Source organism: Pelophylax lessonae (genome assembly GCF_965119305.1).
Source record: "Pelophylax lessonae genome assembly, chromosome: 13".
Taxonomy (NCBI): domain Eukaryota; kingdom Metazoa; phylum Chordata; class Amphibia; order Anura; family Ranidae; genus Pelophylax; species Pelophylax lessonae.
This window is the reverse complement of record NC_138780.1, coordinates 188,320,508-188,344,577: the sequence shown is the minus strand read 5'-3', so window position 1 is coordinate 188,344,577 and position 24,070 is coordinate 188,320,508. Positions and strand designations below refer to the sequence as shown.

Sequence of the window (24,070 nt, the reverse complement as noted above, 5' to 3'; positions counted from 1 at the left end):
CCCGACATGTTTTTGCTCCACCCCTTGGAGCTTAGTCATGGGGAGAGGCGGTAAAGCCATTTCATGCACTGATGAGGGCTAAGAAGACTGAAACAGCTGTATGCAAGTTTGTAATACAGGATCTGTAAAATGACGGCCATATCTGTGTTATATATTTTGGTTCTAAATGCCAGTTGGCTAAAAGGGGCAAAAAGGTATGATTTGCATGACCCCGCTCACTTACCCATAATAATTATGGCATGTTAGAAGAAGTACTTTAGAGTGTTGGTTCTGGTGCCGGTTTTGGTTCTGGTGCCGGTGTTGGTTCTGGTTCCTAAAGGAGATGAGAATGATGACTTCGAAGAGTTAATAATGTAAAGCTGTGTTCACTCTGAATACCCAATCATGTGTCAGGAATTACAAAAAAAATAAGACTGAAGTGCCATTACATTGTATCTTATCGGTAGTTGGTAGGATTTCTGTGTAAATCTTCTTCTGATACGGCAACGTTTCCTGATAGGGAAGTGGCAGACACATTGTTGATGATGCTAATACATTGTGACATGGCACACTTGCCCACAGAGAATTCCACCATAGACATTCCTCTGCAGACAGCCCGGCCCCTCTGTGGTAAAGCATCTGTCATTCCTTTGTTCTCTCGGAATTTTCTCATGTCACATAGTTAAGTTCAATTCTCTTGTCAGTTTTCTCAAGTATCAAAGTCTTTTCATGCAAACAGTCTGTATTGTTTCAGCCAGCCAACCAGCCCAGCACATGGTTATAACATATGATGGATGAGAGCTGGGATCTGATTGGCTGCTTAGGGGCAGTGTACGCAGTCCTTCAGAAAGGTGCTTTGATAAACCAGGTCCTGTATTGTCTAAGACTCCATTCAGAGTGGACACATCTTGTATTATGTATTATGCAACGTGCTGTCATTTATTTTGAAGGGATAAGTAATGCAGCAAAGTGAGAGATAGATAGATAGATAGATAGATAGATAGATAGATAGATAGATAGATAGATAGATAGATAGATAGATAGATAGATAGATAGATAGATAGATAGATAGATAGATAGATAGATAGATAGATAGATAGATAGATAGATAGATAGATAGATAGATAGATATGATTAGGAGAGATGAATAAATAGATATAATTAGGATACTGATATGATTAGGATAGATGTACTGGATGTATGTATAGATGTAGCATAGATAACATTCTGGGGGGGGTCCCTCATGGCCCCCTTGCTCTGGGTTCTCCTCGTACGGTGGATTTGGTTGCATTGGGGGGGGGGGGGGTATCTGTATCTGCCCTTTCCATGCATTGTCTTAAAGGAAGTGTCAAACCATTTCTATCTCCATCCCCATTGGAGAGCATCATCTGCGGATATTGTTACTCATTAATCATCTAATCATGTCAGGATCAGAATTCCCATAAATGGGAAGATTCTCTGCCGCTATCAGAGGAGCCATAGAAGGAGAAAAGTCACTTAATTTCACACACATTTAGAACAAAGATTTTGCGTAGAAGTCAGAGGTATACATATACCGAGGGATCATATACCGAGGGATCATATACAGAGGGATCATATACAGAGGGATACATATACAGAGGGATCATATACAGAGGGATCATATACCGAGGGATCATATACAGAGGGATCATATACAGAGGGATACATATACAGAGGGATCATGTACAGAGGGATCATATACAGAGGGATACATATGTATATGATCATATACAGAGGGATCATATACAGAGGGATACATATACAGAGGGATCATATACAGAGGGATACATATACAGAGGGATCATATACAGAGGGATCATATACAGAGGGATACATATACAGAGGGATCATGTACAGAGGGATCATATACAGAGGGATACATATGTATATGATCATATACAGAGGGATCATATACAGAGGGATACATATACAGAGGGATCATATACAGAGGGATACATATACAGAGGGATCATATACGGAGGGATACATATACAGAGGAACCATATACAGAGGGATCATATACAGAGGGATCATATACGGAGGGATACATATACAGAGGGATCATATACAGAGGGATACATATACAGAGGGATCATATACGGAGGGATACATATACAGAGGAACCATATACAGAGGGATCATATACAGAGGGATCATATACAGAGGGATACATATACAGAGGGATCATATACAGAGGGATACATATACAGAGGGATCATATACGGAGGGATACATATACAGAGGAACCATATACAGAGGGATCATATACAGAGGGATCATATACGGAGGGATACATATACAGAGGGATCATATACAGAGGGATACATACACAGAGGAACCATATACAGAGGGATCATATACGGAGGGATACATATACGGAGGGATACATATACAGAGGGATACATATACAGAGGGATTCATATACAGAGGGATACATATACAGAGGGATCATATACAGAGGGATACATACAGGGAGGGATGCATACAAGGAGAGGGATACATATACAGAGGGATACATATACAGAGGGATCATATATAGAGGGATACATATACAGAGGGATACATATACAGGAATGGTTTGGGATGTCAGAGGGTTTGTAGAGTAACCCCATTTTTCTGGGATCCACTACAAGGCTTCAGATCATAAATCACCGATAACCCTACACTAGTATGTGTGTGTCAGCTCACTATAAGGACAGATGTCAGGCCATTATATTAAACTGAAAAGCTACTTCATAACTTTTGCAGGAATACACAAGTGAACTAAACAGTCTTTTTATATAATTACCTGAAAGGTCATTGGAACGGCACGTTGTATGTGAGCACTATGTAACATTTATGATAATTGGCGAATGGTGAGATGGCGTTACTTGGACTAATGAGGACTGAGAGAGGCTCCTGCGACGTCTCACCGCAGGGCGCCATAGAAGCCAACTCCGGAAAGGGCTGCTCTTCAGAAGTAGGGCGCACTCTTCCCAGGGAGTCATCTGCACAGGAGATACCCGCTAAAGACAATCTCTACAAACAAGGATGGTGGCAGATACTTTGAATGCAGCTGGTGATTTAGAAGAATCATCTCTTAAAATGAATCCTTGGTTTTGGCCGCAGTGCCACTTTAAAAGAATGACCCGCTTGATGTAAGTGACCTTATAATTGGGTGCTAAATCCCAAACGTAGCTCCATTAGGAGGGTGACAACTCAGGTCCACAATTTGGAGATAGGGACCGAGGGTTGTCACTCAATAAAAGGAAATGCCTAAGTCCCCATTCACACCTCAGTGATTTGTAGCTGGAAGCTTGGAGCTCCAAAACGCTGGAGGAGAAAAAATCTATTATTCTCTCGGGAGATTGTTTACATGTCCATTTAAAGTTGCCTGAAGCTCAAAAAAGTTCTGGAGCTTTGTTTTTGTAGCTCAAATTGTGCAGATTTGCACTTTTTGGCACATTTTTATTCCCATAGAAATGAATAAAAATGCGCCATTTGCGCTTTTCTATGTACATTCGCACATTTTGTCACACGGGTTTTTCGTGATTTTCTACCTAAATGAAAGAATGTAAAAATAAATAAATAAATAAATAGTAATAATATATGAATTAATAAATGTAAAATGAATACACAAATAACTAAAAATCATCATAAATAAATATTAAATAAATAAAATAAAGTAATAATATGTAATAATACATAAGTTATTATTTTTATTATTATACAGGATTTATATAGTGCCAACAGTTTGCGCAACGCTTTACAATATGAGGGAAGACAATACAGTTACAATACAATTCAATACAGGAGGAATTAGAGGGCCCTGCTCGTTAGAGCTTATAATATGTAACAATACATAAATATATAATAATAAACCCCTAACATCAAAAAAATATAATAAAATATATAAAATATGTATGATATATATATATATATATATATATATATATATATATATATATATTTATATATATATATATATATATATATATATATATATATATATATATATATATATATATATATATTATTTTTCCTTAATACATTATTATTATTAATATTAATAGTATAATAATAATAAAAATAATAATAATAATAATAATAATAAAATATTAGTAAACAGCTAAACAAAAATAAATTAATAAATTAATTAGTAATGTATTTATTTATTTATATATTTTGTGTTAGTGTTAGGGTGTTTATTTATTCATTATTATTTTATTATTATGTTTTTTTTTCCTTAAGAGTTAGGGGTTAATTATTTATTTATTATTACATAGTATTCATGTATTGTATTTATTTACTATTTATTTATGATTATTTTTATTTATTTGTGTATTTATTTTACATTTATTTATTCATTTATTATTATTATTATTATTATTATTATTATTATTATTATTATTATTATTATTATTATTATTAGTAGTAGTAGTATTAACACCCTAACCCTAACAAAAAAAAATATAAAAAAATACATAATAAATAACCATAACCCCTAATCCCAACCCTAACCCCAACCCTTAATCCTAACCTTAACCTAACCTTAACTCTAACCCCCTTACCCTAACAACATAAATAAATAATATTAAAAATAATAATGAAAGAAATAAAAGCTGGTGAAAATGCTAAAAAAGTAAAAAAAAAAAAAAAAACTAGCAAAAAATGATGAAACAAATGACAGTTTTCTCTATTAGCCAATAAAAAAATGACAAACCATACAAATGCACAAATCGCGCATAAAAACACAGAAAATAATGCCGGAAAAATAAAGATGCTACACTCGGGTCCAAAGATCGCTCAGACCCAATATGACTATTGAAATGACATTAACATATTAAAGCATCTATGGGATTTTAGTGATTTTATTTTACATTTATTTATTCATTTATTATTATTAATATTATTATTAGTAGTATTAACACCCTAACAAAAAAAAAAATAATAATACATAAATAATAAATAACCCTAACCCCTAATCCTAACCCTTAATCCTAACCTTAAAGCGGAGTTCCAGCCACATACACATTTTTTACTTAAAAATACCCCCCTAATCCTAAGCTATCCCCAATTACCCTAACACTAACCCCACATTACATGTCATTACAGTTATAGAATAAAGATAAATACTTACTTTTAAAATTGATTGCAGTGCGCGGCCATCTCCGGTGTGGGCATCTGAAGCCGCTGTGTCCCCCGCTGTGTCCTTCTTCCGGGTTCTTGGCTCCCCAGAATGCCGATCGCATTCTAGATTGCGATCGGCAATCAGAGTAGCGGCCGGGGGCCGTTCCCATTCCATCCTGGGATTGATGACGCTCATCTCCCAGGATGCAATGCAAAGGAGGAAGTGACGTCGGGGACCGCGGCCGCACAAGGAGGAAGAGGAAGGAAGGTAAGTTTATTTTCATTAAAAACAAGGTAAGTGTAAAAAAAAATAAAAAATATATACATATTAACTATCCAATTCTTTTTCAGTTTTTTTTATGCTAACTGATGCTGCAAAGTTTATTACCCTAACAAAACAAAAAAAAAAGACATACAAATCGCGCATTAAAAACGCACAAATTGATGCCGGAACAACACTCGAAGACGCTACATCTGAAGATCGCTCAGATCCAAAATGACTATTCTATGGGATTTTAGTGCCTGGGATTACATCAACTTTAAATATTCTAAATGCTGACGGTGAAGCCGGTTTATATTTAGCGAGTAATTCCCGTCCCATTCTAGCGGCTGTCATACGTGCGGAATGTCAGTGACTACGCTCTGAGAAGACAATGACAGAGAAGAAGATGAAATATATATTTATAAAAATCTCAGAGTGGGCTCTGATGGAACAAAGTGACATGTTTATGAGGAAGGTGTCACGCTCTGATGTAACTGCGAATTTGTTGGATTTGCTTTTTTTTCCCTACAAATAGAGCTTTCTTTTGGTGGTATTTGATCACCTCTGCCATTTTTATTTATTGCACAAAAAAAGCAACAATTCTGGAAAAAAAACAATATTTTTTTCATTCTGCTATATAACATTCCCAATAAAAAAAATTTAAAATTAAATTTTTTCATCCTTTTTGGCCAATTTGTGTTCTGTTACATATTTTTGGTAAAAAAAAATCGCAATAATCGTATTTTGATTGGTTTGCGCAAAAGTTATCGCATCTACAAACTAGGGAAAAGATTTATGTCATTTTTATTTATTTATTTGTTTTACTAGTAATGGTGGCGATCTACAATAGTAGCGGGACTGCGACATTGCGGCGGACAGATCGGACCCCTAACTGACATTTTTGACACTTTTGGGGGGACCAGTGACATTACTACAGTAATCAGTGCTAAAAATATGCGCTGTCACTGTAATAATGACACATGCAGGAAAGGGGTTAACTCAGGGGCGATCAAAGGGTTAAATGTGAGCCTATGGGGTGTTTTCTAACTGTGCGGGGGATGGGATTGTGGAATCTACCCAGAGACCTGTGTTCCTAAATAGGAGGAACACAGGCGCTCTGTGTTTATTCCAGAGAGTACAACGGTTTGCTGTGTTTACAACAGCCGGCCGTCCTTCTCTCTCCACAGGGAGCGATCGCAGGTGCCCAGTGGCAATTGCGGACACCGGCCCCATGGATCAGCTTCCCCGCTGCCTAATGGGGGCACGAGAGTGCCTATGGCGGTTGGGCGCGTGCCCCCAGGAGTGCTTCTGTGAACCGCTGTACAGGTACGGCGGTTCGCGCAGCCGAGCCAGCCTGCCGCAGTATATCGGCTGCGGGCAGTCGGAAAGTAGTTAATCAACATCATCCCGGACAAGCCCCCAACCTGTGACTGGACAGTGATAGGGGAAGTACCACAGTGATGAGCTCATCTCTCTGTCTCTGGTCTCTCCTCCTATCAGAATGCTTTTTGTCATCACATGAACTGATTGTGGTCTCTCCTCCTATCAGAAAGCTTCTTGTCAGCACATGAACTGATTGGCTCGTTATGCTGCTTCTTCTGCTTCAAGTTGTGTCAATTATATCTGTTTAGATTTCAGCTTTTGTAGCTAAACTCCAGACACACAGATGAAATACATATATAAGAGCTGTTGCACCTGTCAATAGATTTTCATTTCTGTCAATCCAGTCCTGAGATTTACACTGCTCTGCCACAAAGCCAAGCCCTGCCTGACAGGACATGACACCTATTTTTTTCTATGCTGCAGTTTAGTAATACTTACAGATATTCTGCCTCCACCAGCCTGTTATTGGACAGTGGAAGGATAATCAGCAGATGGATAAACTCATCTCTCTGTCACTCTGCTCTCTCCTTCTATCAGTGTGCCCCCCTCTTGGCACATTAGCACTGTAGTGTAAGTGATTGGATCTTTGTGGTGCCTACTCAGTCTGAGCTCTGCTGTATTCGGATAGCAAGGGGCTGATACAAAAGTTCATATACTTTCACTGCTTGCATTTATTATATTTATGATGTATTAGGTAATACAGAGCTGCATTTATTTGTGTCTATTATATCTGCCTGGAATTCAGCTTTGCTGGCCAGTGGGATAGTGGGATAGTACCTGAGTGCAGGGCGGGATCTCTGTGCAGGCAGAGGCACTAATTGGGTACTCAGACAGCTCCATCCTGCTCCCTTCTTCCTTGATAGGCATTGCAGTATAGAAGAAGGAGCCTCATGGGAAGCCTCCCATGAGGATCATTTAGGGCGGGTGTAAGGTCCTTTAATAACATGTTTTGGTGGAAGCTCAGACCGGATAAAAGAAAAAGTGATACAGTAGACATACAGGGTTTGTATCCTTCCAAATCAAATTTCTGAAAAAATGTTTGTTATTTGGAAATTCGGATGTACCTGAATTCTGAAATGCAATGGTAACTAATTTAAACTAATTCAAAATACCAAAACAATTTTTTAAACCAAATTTGAATTTAAATCGAATCAAATTTCAAACGTTTTCACATTTGATTTGAATTTAATTTGTTTTCAAATTCTATTCTAATTGGAATTTCCGAATAGAATAAAATAGAATAGAAAATAAAGCTATAGAATAGAAAAGAATAGAAGAGAATAGAAAATAATAGAATAGAACAGAGTGGAAAAGAATAAAGTAAAACAGAATGAAATAGAATAGAAAATAAAAGAACAGAATAGAATAGAAAATAAAAGAATAGAATAGAATTAAATAGAAAGAATTTAACCATCTTCCAAATTTCGAATTTTAAATAGATTAAATTTGAATATAAAAGAATATAATAGATTTGAAAAGAATAAAATAGAAAATAATAAAATAGAATAGAAGAGAATTGGAAAAAAAGAATATAATAGAAAAGAATAGAATAGAACAGAGTGGAAAAGAATAAAGTAAAACAGAACAAAATAGAATAGAAATTGAAAGAACAGAATAAAATAGAATAGAAAATAAAATAATATAATAGAATTAAATAGAAAGAATATAACCATCTGCCGAAATTGGAATTTTAAATTGAATACCTTTGAATTTGAATAAAAAAGAATAGCATAGATTAGAAAAGAAGAAAATAGAAAAGAATAAAACAGAATAGAAGAGAATAGAAAAAAATAATATAATAGAATAGAAAAAAACATTAGAATAGAACAGAAAGAAAATGCTATCTTCCAAAACCCCAATTTTTAATAGAATAAGTTTGAATTTTAATATAATAGAAAAGAATAGAATAGGAAAAAACGGGATAGAAAAGAAAATAATACAATAGAATAGAAAAAAACAATAGAACAGAATAGAAAGAATATAACCATCTTCCAAAATTCTAATTTCCAATAGATTCAATTAAAATTTGAATTGAATTTTAATGGAATTTGGTTTGAATTCCAATTGCATTCGAATTTTCGTAATTTGGCTGAACTGAACTTTCAGGAAAATTTGCATGGAATTCGAGTAAACAAAAAGACCTACAAAAAACAAATAAATTTAACTTAATTAAACTAATTTATGGAAATAACAAATCAAAACGAAACGACACAAAACACAATTTTTTCATTCTGCAAAACAGTAACTAATTTAAACAAATTCAAAATACCAAAACAATTTTTAAACCAAATTTGAATTCAAATCGAATCACATTTGAAACGTTTTTCGAATTTGATTTGAATTCAGATTGTTTTCTAATTCAATTTGAATTCGAATTTTCGAAAAGAATAAAATAGGATAGAAAATAAAGGAATATAAGAGAATAAAATCGAATAGAATAGAACAGAATGGAAAAGCATAAAGTAAAACAGCACTAAATAGAATAGCAAATAAAAGTACAGAACAAAATAGAATAGAAAATAAAATAATAGAATAGAATTAAATAGAAAGAATATAACCATCTTCCGAAATTCGAATTTTAAATAGAATAAATTTGATTTAGAATAGAAAAGAAAGGATTAGAATAGATTTGAAAAGAATAGAATAGAAAAGAAAAAAATAGAATAGAAAATAATAGAATAAAATAATAGAATAGAATTAAATAGAAAGAATATAACCATCTTCCAAAATTCGAATTTTAAATAGAATAAAATTTGAATTTGAATATAAAGGAATATAATAGATCTGAAAAGAATACAATAGAAAAGAATAAAATAGAAGAGAATAGAATAGAAAATAATAGAATAGAACAGAGTGGAAAAGAATAAAGTAAAACAAAACAAAATAGAATAGAAAATAAAAGAACAGAATAAAATAGAATAGAAAATAAAAGAATAGAATAGAATTAATTTGAATAAATTTGATTTAGAATAGAAAAGAAAGGATTAGAATAGATTAGAAAAGAATAGAATAGAAAATAATAAAATAGAATAGAAAAGAATAGAATAAAATAATAGAATATAATTAAATAGAAAGAATATAACCATCTTCCAAAATTCGAATTTTAAATAGAATTAAATTTGAATTTGAATATAAAGGAATATAATAGATCTGAAAAGAATACAATAGAAAAGAATAAAATTTTAGAAGAGAATAGAAAAAAAGAATAGAATAGAAAATAATAGAATAGAACAGAGTGGAAAAGAATAAAGTAAAACACAACAAAATAGAATAGAAAATAAAAGAACAGAATAAAATAGAATAGAAAATAAAAGAATAGAATAGAATTAATTTGAATAAATTTGATTTAGAATAGAAAAGAAAGGATTAGAATAGATTAGAAAAGAATAGAATAGAAAATAATCAAATAGAATAGAAAAGAATAGAATAAAATAATAGAATAGAATTAAATAGAAAGAATATAACCATCTTCCAAAATTTGAATTCTAAATAGAATAAAATCGATTTTGAATGTAAAATAATAGAATATATTAGAAAAGAATAAAATAGAATAGAAGAGAATAGAAAAAAAGAATAGAATAGAATAGAAAATAATAGAATAGAAAATAAACATTAGAATAGAATAGAAAGAATAGCTATCTTCCAAAATTCTAATTTTTAATAGAATAATTTTGAATTTGAATAGAATAGAAAAGAATAGAATAGGAAATAAAGGGATAGAATAGAAAAGAATAGAATAGAATAGAAAAAAAACAATAGAACAGAATAGAAAGAATATAACCATCTTCAAAAAAATCTAATTTCCAATAGATTAAATTTAAATGTGAATTGAATTTTAATGGAATTTGTTTTGCATTCCCAATTCCATTCGAATTTTCGTAATTCGGCTGAATGTTCAATTCAGCCGAATTACCAAAATTTTAATGTAATTGGGAATGCAAACCAAATTCCTTTACAATTGAATTAAAATTTTAATTTAATTGATTGGGAATTTGAATTTTGGAAGATGGTTATATTCTTTCTATTCTGTTCTATTGTTTTTACTTCGACCAAATTCGGGAAAATTCAAATGGAATTCGAGTAAACAAAATGATCTACAAAAAACAAATTAAATTAATTTAACTGAACTAATTTATGGAATTAACGAATCAAAAAGGAAACGACACAAAGCATATTTTTTCATTCTGCACATGTCCATAATACAGAGATTCCCGTTGCTGACCTTCTGGAAATGATTGCTACCTGGCCTGCTGACCCATTTGCTCTATGCTGCAGAGGTCAGTGCCCCCATGGCCACCAGTCATGGTATGGTATGCCTGGGCATCACAACCAACCAATGAGAAGCTCTCCTTGAACTTTGTTCCTCCCTCCCATTAGTAACTATCATGTTAATACAGAAGGTTTTCTAAATGTGTCATGTGACCATTGTGAACTGTCTTTCCTACAGAAAGCCATTGATGCAGACAACGCCGGGGTGAATCCAATCGGAAACTACTCCAACAGCAGCAGCCACTGGGACCTGGGCAGTGCCTTCTTCTTTGCGGGCACCGTCATCACCACCATAGGTAAGAGGCACCCTCGCTATTGTCCCTCGCTGCCTGATTTTCATCACTTTTATTTATATTTATTAATATAATAATAATAGATAATATAATGATTATAAATAATATTAATAAATATTTAACAAGTAGACCGGAAGTATTTGCCCCCTTTAATGACCAGGCCATTTCTTGCGATTCGGCACTGCGTTACTTTAACGGACAATTGCACGGTCATGCAACGCTGTACCTAAATATAATTGATGTCCTTGATGTTTGATGTCCTCGACAGTCAGTTTTGGGGACTATGTGGCAGGTGAGGGCAGTTTATTACCATGCAGTTTATTTTATTTCTATTTAAAAAAAATAAATAAAATAATTAATTAATTATTTAATAAATATATATACAGTATATATATATATATATATATATATATATATATATATATAAAATTAAATTACTCTTTAACCACTTCTGGACCAGAGGATTTACCCCCCTTAATGACCAGGCCATTTCTTGCAAATCGGCACTGCATTACTTTAACAGACAATCGCGCAGTCATGCGACACCATACCCAAATACAATTGATGTCATTAATGTTTGATGTCCACGATAGTTGGTTTTGGGGACTATGTGGCAGGTGAGGGCAGTTTGTTACCATGCAGTTTATTGTATTTCTATTTAAAAAAAAAAAATAAATAAATAAATTATTTAATAAATATATATACAGTATATATATATATATATATATATATAAAATTAAATTACTCTTTAACCACTTCTGGACCAGAGGATTTACCCCCCTTAATGACCAGGCCATTTCTTGCAAATCGGCACTGCATTACTTTAACAGACAATAGCGCAGTCATGCGACACCATACCCAAATACAATTGATGTCATTAATGTTTGATGTCCACGATAGTTGGTTTTGGGGACTATGTGGCAGGTGAGGGCAGTTTGTTACCATGCAGTTTATTTTATTTCTATTTAAAAAAAATATATATATAAAATTAAATTACTCTTTAACCACTTCTGGACCCGAAGATTTCCCCCCCCTAATGACCAGCCCATTTTTAGTGATTTGGCACTGCGTTATTTTAACTGACAATTGCGCGGTCGCGCGACACTGTACCCAAATATAATTGATGTCCTTTCTTTTGGTGGTATTTGATCACCTGTGCGATTTTTTTTTTTGCGCTCTAAACAAAAAAAAAGCAACAATTCTGAAAAAAAAATAATAATAATAATTTTCCTTTTCTGCTATATAACATTCCCAAAAAATAAAATGTTAAAATCTAAATTTTTTAACATTTTAGGCCAAATATTTTTCTGCTACATATTTTTGGTAAACAAAAAAATCACAATAAGCGTATTTTGATTGGTTTGCGCAAAAGTTATCGCGTCTACAAACTACGGGAAAGATTTATGTCATTTTTATTGTTTTTTTTTTTTTTTTTTACTAGTAATGGTGGCGATCTGCGTTTTTTTTTTTTGCGGGACTGTGACATTGCGGGGGACAGATCGGACCCCTAACTGACATTTTTGACACTTTTGGGGGGACCAGTGACATTACTACAGTAATCAGTGCTAAAAATCAGTGCTAAAAATATGCACTGTTACTGTAATAATGGCACTGGCAGGGAAGGTGTTAGCCAAGGGGTGATGAAGAGGTTAAATGTGAGCCTAGGGGAGTGATTCCAACTGTATGGGGGCGTGGCTTGTGAAACGACCATAGAGACCTGTGATCCTATATAGAAGGATCACAGGAGCTCTTTGATCATTCCAGGGAGAAGAACAGTTGGCTGTGTTTACAACACCAGACCATTCTTCTCTCTCAGCGGGGAACGATCACGAGTATCAGGCGGCAATCGGAGCCGCCAGCCCCGTGCATCGGAGTTCCCGCTGTCGAGTTGGGGGGGGCTGCCTGCTGCAGCAAATCGGCGGCGGACGGCCCGGAAATAGTTAAAAGTCAAGAATGATATATTTTGGATTGCCAAGGGGAAAGCCAACAGGTTTGGAGGGGTTAAGAAAGCCCCTCTTCTTATATAGTTAAATAGCCAGGTTGAAAAAAAGACAAGTCCATCTAGTTCAATGCCGATTCACATTGGTGCGATGCGGGAACCCTGCGAATCCACTGAGGTTTCCCACTTCGCACCCGACTCGCAGGCAGTTCACACTGCCATATGGGAACTGCTGGGAGTGTCAATACAAAGTTAACAACACCCCAAGATTAGTTTGCATATCGCAGTGCGAACTGTCCGTTCGGACGGGAATCGGATTGCATAGGTGCGAACCATCATGCGATCCAATTCTGATGCGGGCCAAAAAAAAATGGTCCTGTGCGACTTTGGTCCGTATGCGCTGAGAATTCAGCCATGCAATCTGTATGGCTAAATTCACAATGCACAGAAATCGCATGTGATTTGCATAGCAGTGCGATGTCTCACAATGTCGCCGTCCCGCTAAAAATGGCTGGTAGCCGTCTATACTAGTAAAAACAATAACAAAAAAATACAAATTCCATAAATATATCCCCTAGTTAGTAGATGCGATAACTTTTGCGCAAACCAACCAATATACGCTTATTGGGATTTTTTTTTACTAAAAACATGTAGCAGAATACATATTGGCCTGAAGAAATTCGATTTTTTAAAAGATTTTTATTGGATATGTTTTATAGCGTTAAGTAAAAAATATTTAAAAAAGTGTGGGTTTGTGGCGCGCTTCAGAAGTGAAATGGTGTAAGAATAAATAAATGTAATAAATATATGCTTAGTTGATAATGCAAATAAAGTGCCGTTTTTTGGAGTAGGTGTTTTTTTAGCTGGAAGTATATTCCCACTTCAATATAAATGTGATGAAGCAAATAAATAAATAAATAAACAATCTGTATTACCTCTATACCGTGTTAAAACATATTTTCTAACTTAAAAGTGCTGGGTGCTTTCAATCTTCAAAAAATAACTAAAACCAGCAAATGAATAAATACGTATTCCAGTTGATATAAGGCTGCATTCACATGTCAGCGTTTGGATCGCGGGGCAGAACCGCCGCGGTTCCGCCCGCGATCCGGAGATTACGCTCCAAAGAAGCTCTTGTACATTTTTGGAGCGTATTGCGTCCCGCGATTTTGTTTGCGCGATGTTGCCGCGATTCAGGAGGCGGAAATCGCGGCAACATCGCTCAGCGTTTTGGGGGGCTTTTGCAAATCAACGGGCAACGCTAGGCGTCCCGCGATTTGCAATAAATCTCCGGATCGCGGGCGGAACCGCGGCGGTTCTGCCCGCGATCCATACGCTCACATGTGAACGGAGCCTTATGTGAAGACAGTAACTCCAAACTATAAGGTGCTGTGTGCTTTCACTCTTCATTAAATATATAAATTATTAACCACTTTACCACCGGAGGATTTTGCTGTCTTCCGTCCAGGCCACTTTTTGCGATTCGGCGCTGTGCGACTTCAACTGACAATTGCGCGGTCGTGCGACGCCGTACCCAAACGAAATTTACGTCCTTTTTTTCCCACAAACAGAGCTTTCTTTTGGTGGTATTTGATCACCTGTGCGATTTTTACTTTTTGCGCTATAAACAAAAAAAGAGCGTTTATTTTGAAAAAATAACAATATTTTTAACATTTTTTTATATGAAATTCCCCCCAAAAAAGATGTAAAAACCAATTTTTTTAAAAATTTTTGGCCAATTTGTTTTATGCTACATATGTTTGGTAAAAAAAATCGCAATAAGCGTATTTTGATTGGTTTGCGCAAAAGTTATTGCGTTTACTAACAAAGGGAAAGATTTCTGTCATTTTTGGTGTTTTTTTTTTAACGCGTAATGGCGGCGATCTGCGATTTTTTTTGTGGGACTGCGACATTGCGGCAGACAGACCGGACCCCTGACTGACATTTTTGACACTTTTGGGGGTACCAGTGACATTACTGCAGTAATCAGTGCTATAAATATGCACTGTTACTGTAAAAATGACACTGGCAGGGAAGGGGTTAATTTTATTGGAGAGGGAGGGGTTAATGTATGCCTGGTGCTTACTGACATGTAGGGGGGGAGGTGACTGTGTGAGTCATGGACAGATCGGATGTCCAGCTATGCTGAACAGTCCGATCTGTCACTCCCTGTCACTATGGAGATCCGCCCGCTGTGTTTACACACAGCGGGCGGATCTCCAGACTCGATCCCCGACGATCGGGTAAGAGCAGCGGCGATCGCCGCTGCTCCTCCCCTGGCCCGACTCCCGCTGTGAATGAAAACAGCGGGAGCGAGCCTCCGGCGGCGCGCAAGCGCCGCCCAGAAGGGGGAGTGTCCAATCACGTTAATACTACGTGGCTGGACGATAACGAACCACTCTGCCGCAGTAGTATTACTGTGAGCGGTTGTAGAGTGGTTAAAGTGCAGTGTTCATTAGTGTCCGTTTAATATAATCCACAACAGGGTGAAATTCAATTCAATATCTTCAACTTAAAAACCAAAGTGCTTCCGTGCAGACAAATGTGCTGTGACTGGCTGCCTCCACCAGGTGTCACATCTAGGTGCTCTAAACTCTCACCTTAGTAAGGTGTAAAATACGCCTGTGTATATAAATTAGCCTACGGGGTGGTGATCAGGGGCTTTCACTCTTTCCAATCTCCTATTCGTGCTTCCGGGTGATCTTGTTGTGTCCGTTTCTAGGGTGCTTATACTTTATGGGATCCTTAACTCCTATCTCGACCTCGGGCTCAGTAAACATAGAGGGCCATCATGGTGTAGTATTTAAAATCAATTTATTCATTAAAATAATCAGTTGCACTTACAATTAGAAGGTTTCTTATACGCATGGAAATGCTAAAATCAGCGTCGGGAGAACTTCGCTCCGATCTTTAACGTCACTTCCGGTGTCTGGCGGCTCCTCCTATGCGTTACGTCACGTCACGTGACTTCCTCAGGAGACTCGGACGGTGGGGGGGAGGTGGCAATATGCACCTTTGTCTAAATAGACCAAAATCCTTGCAACGGCCTTGAAGGGGAGCATAAATGCAGGCCAGCCATCAGAAATTGTGGGGCCCTTTGCACAGCTTCAGGCTTCAGCCTCACACACAGCACCAGTCCACCCAGCTCTCACCTGGGCCCTCCGCTTGCACCAACTGGCCTCACCCACCCCGCACAGCCCAGCGCACACTGTGGTACCTGACCAGAGCAGCATCCGCCCACCTCTCCATCCTCCTCTCCACCCTCCTCTGCATCCCAGCAGCCAGTCCACTCTAACGGCAGCTGCTGCTTGTTAAACACTTAAGCCCCGGAAGATTTTACCCCCTTCCTGACCAGGGCCTATTTTGCGATTCGGCACTGCGTGACTTTAACGGACAATTGCGCGGTCATGCGACGCTGTACCTAAACAAATTTGACGTCCTTTTTTTCCCACAAACAGAGCTTTCTTTTGGTGGTATTTGATCACCTGTGCGATTTTTTGATCATGCGCTATAAACAAAAAAAGAGCGTAAATTTTGCAAACATAACAATATTTTTCACATTTTTTTATATGAAATTCCCCAAAAAAATGTAAAAATCTAAATTTTTTAACATTTTCGGCCAATTTGTTTTATGCTACATATGTTCGGTAAAAAAAATCGCAAAAAACGTATTTTGATTGGTTTGCGCAAAAGTTATCGCATTTACTAACAAAGGGAAAGATTTTTGTAATTTTTGTTGTTTTTTTTTTAACAAGTAATGGCGGCGATCTGCGATTTTTTTTGCGGGACTGCGACATTGCGGCGGACAGATCGGACCCTTGACTGACATTTTTGACACTTCGGGGTTACCAGTGACATTACTGCAGTAATCAGTGCTATACATATGCACTGTTACTGTCAAAATGACACTGGCAGTGAAGGAGTTAACTGTATTGGAGAGGGAGGGGTTAAGTGTGTCCTAGGGGCGTTTTTCTAACTGTGATTGGCTGTGGCTACATAGTAGAACCGTATGATCTCTATTCTTACACAGGGAAGAATGACAGGCGGCTTTGTTTACATTAGCCGCCTGCCTTTCTTCCGATGTAACGGAAGATCGCGAGTGCCCGGCGGACACACGTGCGGGGGGGGGGGGGGGGGTCCGTGACCGCGCGGGAGCGTGCCTCCGGCAGTGCGTGCTCGCTCCCTAGAGCCTCACGGGCTAACGACGTAGTCCTACGTCGATTTGCCTGTGAGGGGCTGACCGCCGCAGTAAATGGTCGAGCGGCGGTCGGCAAGCGGTTAAAGATGGCCTGGGTTGTGACCCGCGGTCCGGGCCCCTCGGGACGCCCGGGTCCCTTACTTGTGTACCGGCTGTACCCCTCTGATGGCGGCCCTGCATAAATGTCACCATCAGCTTCCAAAGGTCATAAAAGAACCTCCAGGAGATGTGAAATCTATGATGTCACCGAGGCTTATAAATATCCCACAATATTCCAAGTCTAAGGGGCATCAAATATGTCTCCCATACCTGTAAAATCTTCAATAGTACAGTGGGGAAAATAATGATTTGATCCCCTGCAGATTTTGTAAGTTTGCCCACTTACAAAGAAATGAAGGGTCTATAATTTTTATCATAGGTGTATTTTAAATGATAGAGACAGAATATCAACCAAAAATCCAGCAAAAAAAAAAAAAACATGTAAAACAAATGCTATATATTAAGTTGCATTTCAAAATATTTGATCCCCCAGCAAAACATGACTTAGTACTTGAGCTCTTCTTTTTTTGTTCAGCTGTATTGAACGAGAAAAAAATGAATAGTGTGCACCAGGCTTAACCCCTTGGCGCCGGCACCTCTCAGTGGGTGGACCTTGGCGCAGAGTGGCGGCATATTTGCGTGAATTGGTGTGAATGCAGCTGTGCCAAGAACGGGCGCCCCCCGGCAGAGTTACCGGTGGCTAAGGAAAAGCTCACGATTGCTACTTGCGATTGTGAGCTTTCTCATCATGTGACCGCTGTGACAGCCAATCACGGCGGTCACAAAATCATGAAACCCCGCCCCGCCTCCCGACATCTGAAACATTTTAACCACTTGCCGACCGCCACAAGTACATATACTGCGGCGGTCAGCCCCTCACAGGCAAAGTGACATACCGGTACATCACTAGCCTGTGAGGCTCTGGGGAGCGAGCGCGCGCCGCCGGAGGTGCGCACGGACCCCTCCGCGCGTGTGAGCGGCAGACCCGATGTCGGACTCACGATCGTCCGTGACAGTGGGAGAAAGGCAGGCGGCTAGTGTAAACAAGCCGCCTGTCATTCTCCCCTGTGTAGAAACAGTGATCATACGGTTCTACTATGTAGGACCGTTGATCACTGTTCCTACACCTCAAGCCACAGCCAATCACAGTTAGAATCACGCCCTTAGGGACACACACAGCCCCTCCCTCTCAAATAAAGTTAACCCCTTCACTACCAGTGTATTTTTACAGTAACAGTGCATATTTATAGCACTGATTACTGCAGTAATGTCACTGGTAACCCCAAAAGTGTCAAAAATGTCAGTCAAGGGTCCGATCTGTCCGCCGCAATGTCGCAGTACCGCAAAAATGACAAAAATCTTTCCCTATGTTAGTAAACGCAATAACTTTTGCGCAAACCAATCATAATACGCTTTTTGCGATTTTTTTTACCAAACATATGTAGCATAAAACAAATTGGCTGAAAATGTTAAAAAATTTAGATTTTTACATTTTTTGGGGGGAATTTCATATAAAAAAATGTGAAAAATATTGTTATTTTTGCAAAATTGACTCTCTTTTTTTGTTTATAGCGCATGATCAAAAAATCGCACAGGTGATCAAATACCACCAAAAGAAAGCTCTGTTTGTGGGAAAAAAAGGACGTCAAATTCATTTAGGTACAGCGTCGCACGACCGCGCAATTGGCCGTTAAAGTCATGCAGTGCCGAATCGCAAAATACCCCCTGGTCAGGAAGGGGGTAAAATCTTCCGGGGCTTAAGTGGTTAAAGGGCCGGGAGGCGCTGGTGTAAAGCGGCTAAGATGCAGATAGCTACAGAAGCTTGCAGAACTACAATCAGTATATGAAATGATATTATGGAAATATGGCAAGTGTGTAAAATCGAGTCACATGAAAAGCATGTTATCGATACATTTTTATATATCTCACCATCAGCATCCCATTCTGTCATTAACCACTTAAGCCCCAGAGGATTTGGCTGCTCAATGACCAGGCCCTATTTTGCGATTCGGCACTGCGTGATTTTAACAGACAATTGCGCGGTCGTGCGACGCTGTACCCAAAATAAATTGACATCCTTTTTATCCCACAAACAGAGCTTTCTTTTGGTGGTATTTGATCACCTGTGCGATTTTTATTTTTTGCGCTATAAACAAAAAAAGAGCGACAATTTTGAAAAACTAACAATATTTTTCACATTTTTTTATATGAAATTATTAAAAAAAATGTAAAAAATCTAAATTTTTTAACACTTTAGGTTAATTTGTTTTCTGCTACATATTTTTGGTAAAATAAAATCGCAATAAGCATATTTTGATTGGTTTGCGCAAAAGTTATTGCGTTTACTAACTACGGGAAAGATTTATGTCATATTTATTGTTTTTTTTTTTTTTTTTAAACTAGTAATGGCGGCGATCTGCGATTTTTTTTTTTTTGCAGGACTGCGACATTGTGGTGGACAGATCAAACCCCTGACTGACATTTTTGACACTTTTGGGGGTACCAGTGACATTACTATAGTAATCAGTGCTATAAATATGCACTGTTACTGTAAAAATTACACTGGCAGGGAAGGGGTTAACTTTATTGGTGATCAAGGGGTTAAATGTGTCCCTAGGGGCGTGATTCTAACTGTTAGGGGGCGTGGCTGGTGAGGTAATCACAGAGACATACGATCCTATGTAGCAGGATCGCATAGCCTCTGTCATTACTTCAGGGAGAATGACAGACGGCTGTGTTTACATCAGCCGTCTGTCTTTCTCCCTCTCCTGAGGGAGATTGCGAGTGGCCGGCGGACATCGGAGCCGCAGGTCACACGCACTGGCTAGGCAGGGAGCGAGCGGGGGCGGGAGCGCGGTGCTGGCGGCGCGCACTCGCCCCCTACATGCTCGTGGGCGAGCGACGTACCCTTACATCACTTTGCCTGTAGGGGGCTGACTGCCGCAGTAAATAGTCGTGCGGCGGTTGGCAAGTGGTTAAGAGGCGCTGGTTTTTTGATTACTCAGCAGGAGCACTTTGAATGCAGAAAAAGAGTAGAGATTTCTACAACATTTGGATCTGATCTCCAGCACTGAGATCTTGTTATGTGACAGATTCTTGGTGGGTGTGAGTTGAAAAGTGCAATGCTGTAACGTCTCTCTGGGTGTATTATCCCGCCAACATTCTATTTATGAAGGTTTATGGAAATGGTGAAGATGGTAGAAAGCCGCGAGCAGCATGCAATGCTTGTGACCCTTAAAAATGCATGAAATCATTTTACTCTTCATGTTTAATCCATGAGACCCCCCAGGGGCCCATCCAGAGAGCTTGAAGAGGAAATTGTAAGCATGTTGATTCTTTGTGTGCGATTGGAAACTGGATCTTACAGCAGCCACCAAGGCCAACAGAAAGGAAAAAACTAGCATAGAGACAATCGCTACATTGTGTAACAAAAAGAAAAAAATATATATACACTGATAAAAAAAATAAATTAAGGAACACTTTTTAACCACTTTACCACCGGAGGATTTTCCTGCTTTACGTCCAGGCCACTTTTTGCAACTTGGCACTGCACGACTTTAACTGACAATTGCGCGGTCATGCAACGCCGTACCCGAATCAAATTTACGTCCTTTTTTTCCCACAAACAGAGCTTTATTTTGTTGGTATTTGATCACCTCTGCGCTTTTTATTTTTTGCGATATTAATAAAAAAAGAGCAAAAAAATTGACATTTTCTACTTTGACAGTTAAAAAATATCCAATATATTTAAAGCGGAGTTCCACCCGAAATTTATACTTACCTCCATCTTCTCGCTCCCGCTCACCTGAAAAACAAATGGATAATCGCAATTTTTTTTTTTTTTTCACTTACCTTTTAGAGAAAATATACTCACCTTACTTCCTTCTTCCTCCCCTCGGCGGCCACGGCGATTCGTCACTTCCTGGCTTTTGCAATGATTCCTGGGAGCTGAACGTCATAGCTCCCAGGAATCATTGCGACTGCACCGGCCCCGACGTCAGTTCCGGGGCGCGCGCGTCATCCCCTTCTAAACAGCTTCTGGGCATGCCCAGAAGCTGTGGAGGGATGACGCGCGCGACCCGGAAGTGACGTCGGGGCCGGTGCAGTGCATCGTGGGACCGAAGAAGGAGGAAGAGGACCGAAGAGGACGCGGAAGAGGATCGTGCTGGCTTCAAGCTGCCCACACCTGAGATGGCAGCGCTGGAGAAGACAATTTCAAGGTAAGTATATCTCCTGAAAGGTAAGTGCAACCCGGGACAGATCAGAGGCTAGCCATTGTGGAATGTGCTAGCCCTGACTGTCCCGGGGGTATTTTTGTAAAAAAATGTATAACCAGGGTGGAACTCCGCTTTAATTTTTGTCATATATTTAGGCCAAAATGTATTTAGCTACATGTCTTTGACAAAAAAATTATCAATAAGCGTATTTTTAACCGCTTTAAGACCGGAAGATTTTACCCCATTCCTGACCAGGCTATATTTTGCGATTCGGCACTGCGTTAATTTAACGGACAATTGCGCTGTCGTGGGACGCTGTACCCAAATTAAATGTATGTCCTTTTTTTCTCCACAAATAGAGCTTTCTTTTGGTGGTATTTGATCACCTGTGCGATTTTTAATTTTTGAAAAAAAGAGCGACAATTTTGAAAAAAAAAACAAACAATATTTTTTACATTCAGATATATAACATTCCCAAAAAAAATGTATAAATAAAAATTTTTTAACATTTAAGGCCAATTTGTTTTCTGCTACATATTTTTGGAAAAAAAAAATCACAATAAGCGTATTTTGATTGGTTTGCGCAAAAGTTATTGCGTTTACTAACTAGAGGAAAGATTTGTCATTTTTATTGTTTATTTTTTTTTACTAGTAATAGCGGCGATCTGCGATTTTATTGCGGGACTGCGACATTGCGGCGGACAGATCGGACCCCTAACTGACATTTTTGACACTTTTGGGGGGTACCAGTGACATTACTACAGTAATCAGTGCTAAAAATATGCAATGTTACTGTAATGACACTGGCAGGGAAGGGGTTAACTTAATTGGTGATCAAGGGGTTAAATGTATGCTTCATGCTTACTGACGTGTGTGGGGGGAGGGGGGGATTGTGTGACAGAGACACAGATTGCAGGTTCAGCTATGCTAAATTCTGTAATCTGTCCCTGCCTGTCACTTAGGAGATCTGCCCGCTGTGTTTACACAAGCGGGCGGATTTCCTCACTCGATCCCCGACGATTGGGGAAGAGTGGCGGTGATCACCGCCTCTCCTCCCCTGGCCTGACTCAAACTGTGTCTGAATACAGCGGGAGCGAGCCTCCGGCGGCGCTCGGGCGCCGCCAAGAGAGGGGAGAGTCTGGTGACGTAGGTCTACGTCGCCAGACGATAACGAGCCACTTTGCCGCAGTAGCAGCACAGTGGCCAGTGGTAAAGTCGTTAATCAGAGTATATCATCAAGGGTTCCTCTGTGTTGAAAAGGTTGAGAAAGGCTGCTCTAAACAGACCCCTGGTGTCTCACTTTTAAGATACCGAAAGGGACAGTGGATAGAGATTCCCCAGTCCCTTTCTTTGTGGCCTCGGCTGCACAGGGGAACGAATGAATAGGAAGTGCTCTGTGCCGAGCGGCTTCCTGTTCATTTACAAACTGAAGCATAGAAAACACGGTTTTGACTTGACTTAGGGTTTTTAAAAACCGATATTTGTATACTAAATGTTCTAATTCCATTCCCTCCTTCATGACAGGTTATGGGAACATTGCGCCGAGCACAGAGGGAGGAAGGATATTTTGTATCCTCTATGCGATATTTGGAATTCCACTCTTTGGCTTCCTATTGGCTGGAATCGGTGATCAGCTTGGCACCATCTTTGGGAAGAGCATTGCAAGAGTCGAGAAGGTTTTCAGGGTAAGAATCAGCATCCATATAAGGAAGGTGACACATCCGTTTATAGGGAATTGTGGGAACTTCCCGCATTTAAAGCATATCTAAACCCAAAAAGATATTGCAGCCCCCCAGTCCTTAGATGTGGTGGCTGTATTTGTTTTCCTGTTTCAGGCTTTTTTTCCGCTTTATTTTAGCCTGGTGATCCTGTCCTGGAGTGACAACGCTCACTAACTGTGTTCCCCCTCCTGTATAACATAGGTGGGAGCTATTCTATACTCCTCTAGCACTGCTGAGAGCACATTACACTGATGTACGAAGCCAAGAGGTGGCTTAGACCACCAGACTACACCTATAATTGAAATACATTGTTTGGGTGAACTGACTTTCCATATTTGTACCAATGCTGCATATTGGTATTTAATAGAGTGTATTTGTAGCAGTTTTTAATTAGTGATCGACCGATATCGTTTTTTTATTGCCGATACGGATATTTTGGTCATCGCATATTGGTATCGGCCGATATTGGCCGATATTTTCGTACATTTAAAAACATTTTTTTTTCTTGACAGGTACTCTTGTGGAGGGATCTGGGGGTCTAAAAGACCCCAAACCCCTCCTCTGTACCCGGAAGTGATGTCATGGTTTTTGCATCGAGACGCGATCAGAGCCGAATGCGGCTTTGATCGGGTCTTCGGCG

At 38.6% G+C, this 24,070-nt stretch overlaps 1 protein-coding gene across 2 annotated transcripts in view; it reads left to right on the top strand.

The window, feature by feature from the left end:
• The window catches only part of KCNK10 (potassium two pore domain channel subfamily K member 10), a 185,620-nt gene that overhangs the window by 114,672 nt on the left and 46,878 nt on the right, over positions 1 to 24,070 (top strand). For both annotated transcript variants that reach the window (XM_082275351.1, XM_082275350.1), the window contains exons 3-4: positions 11,202 to 11,319; positions 23,234 to 23,394. In XM_082275351.1, coding sequence (XP_082131477.1) covers positions 11,202 to 11,319; positions 23,234 to 23,394 — 279 coding nt within the window. The remainder of the gene's footprint in view (positions 1 to 11,201; positions 11,320 to 23,233; positions 23,395 to 24,070) is intronic.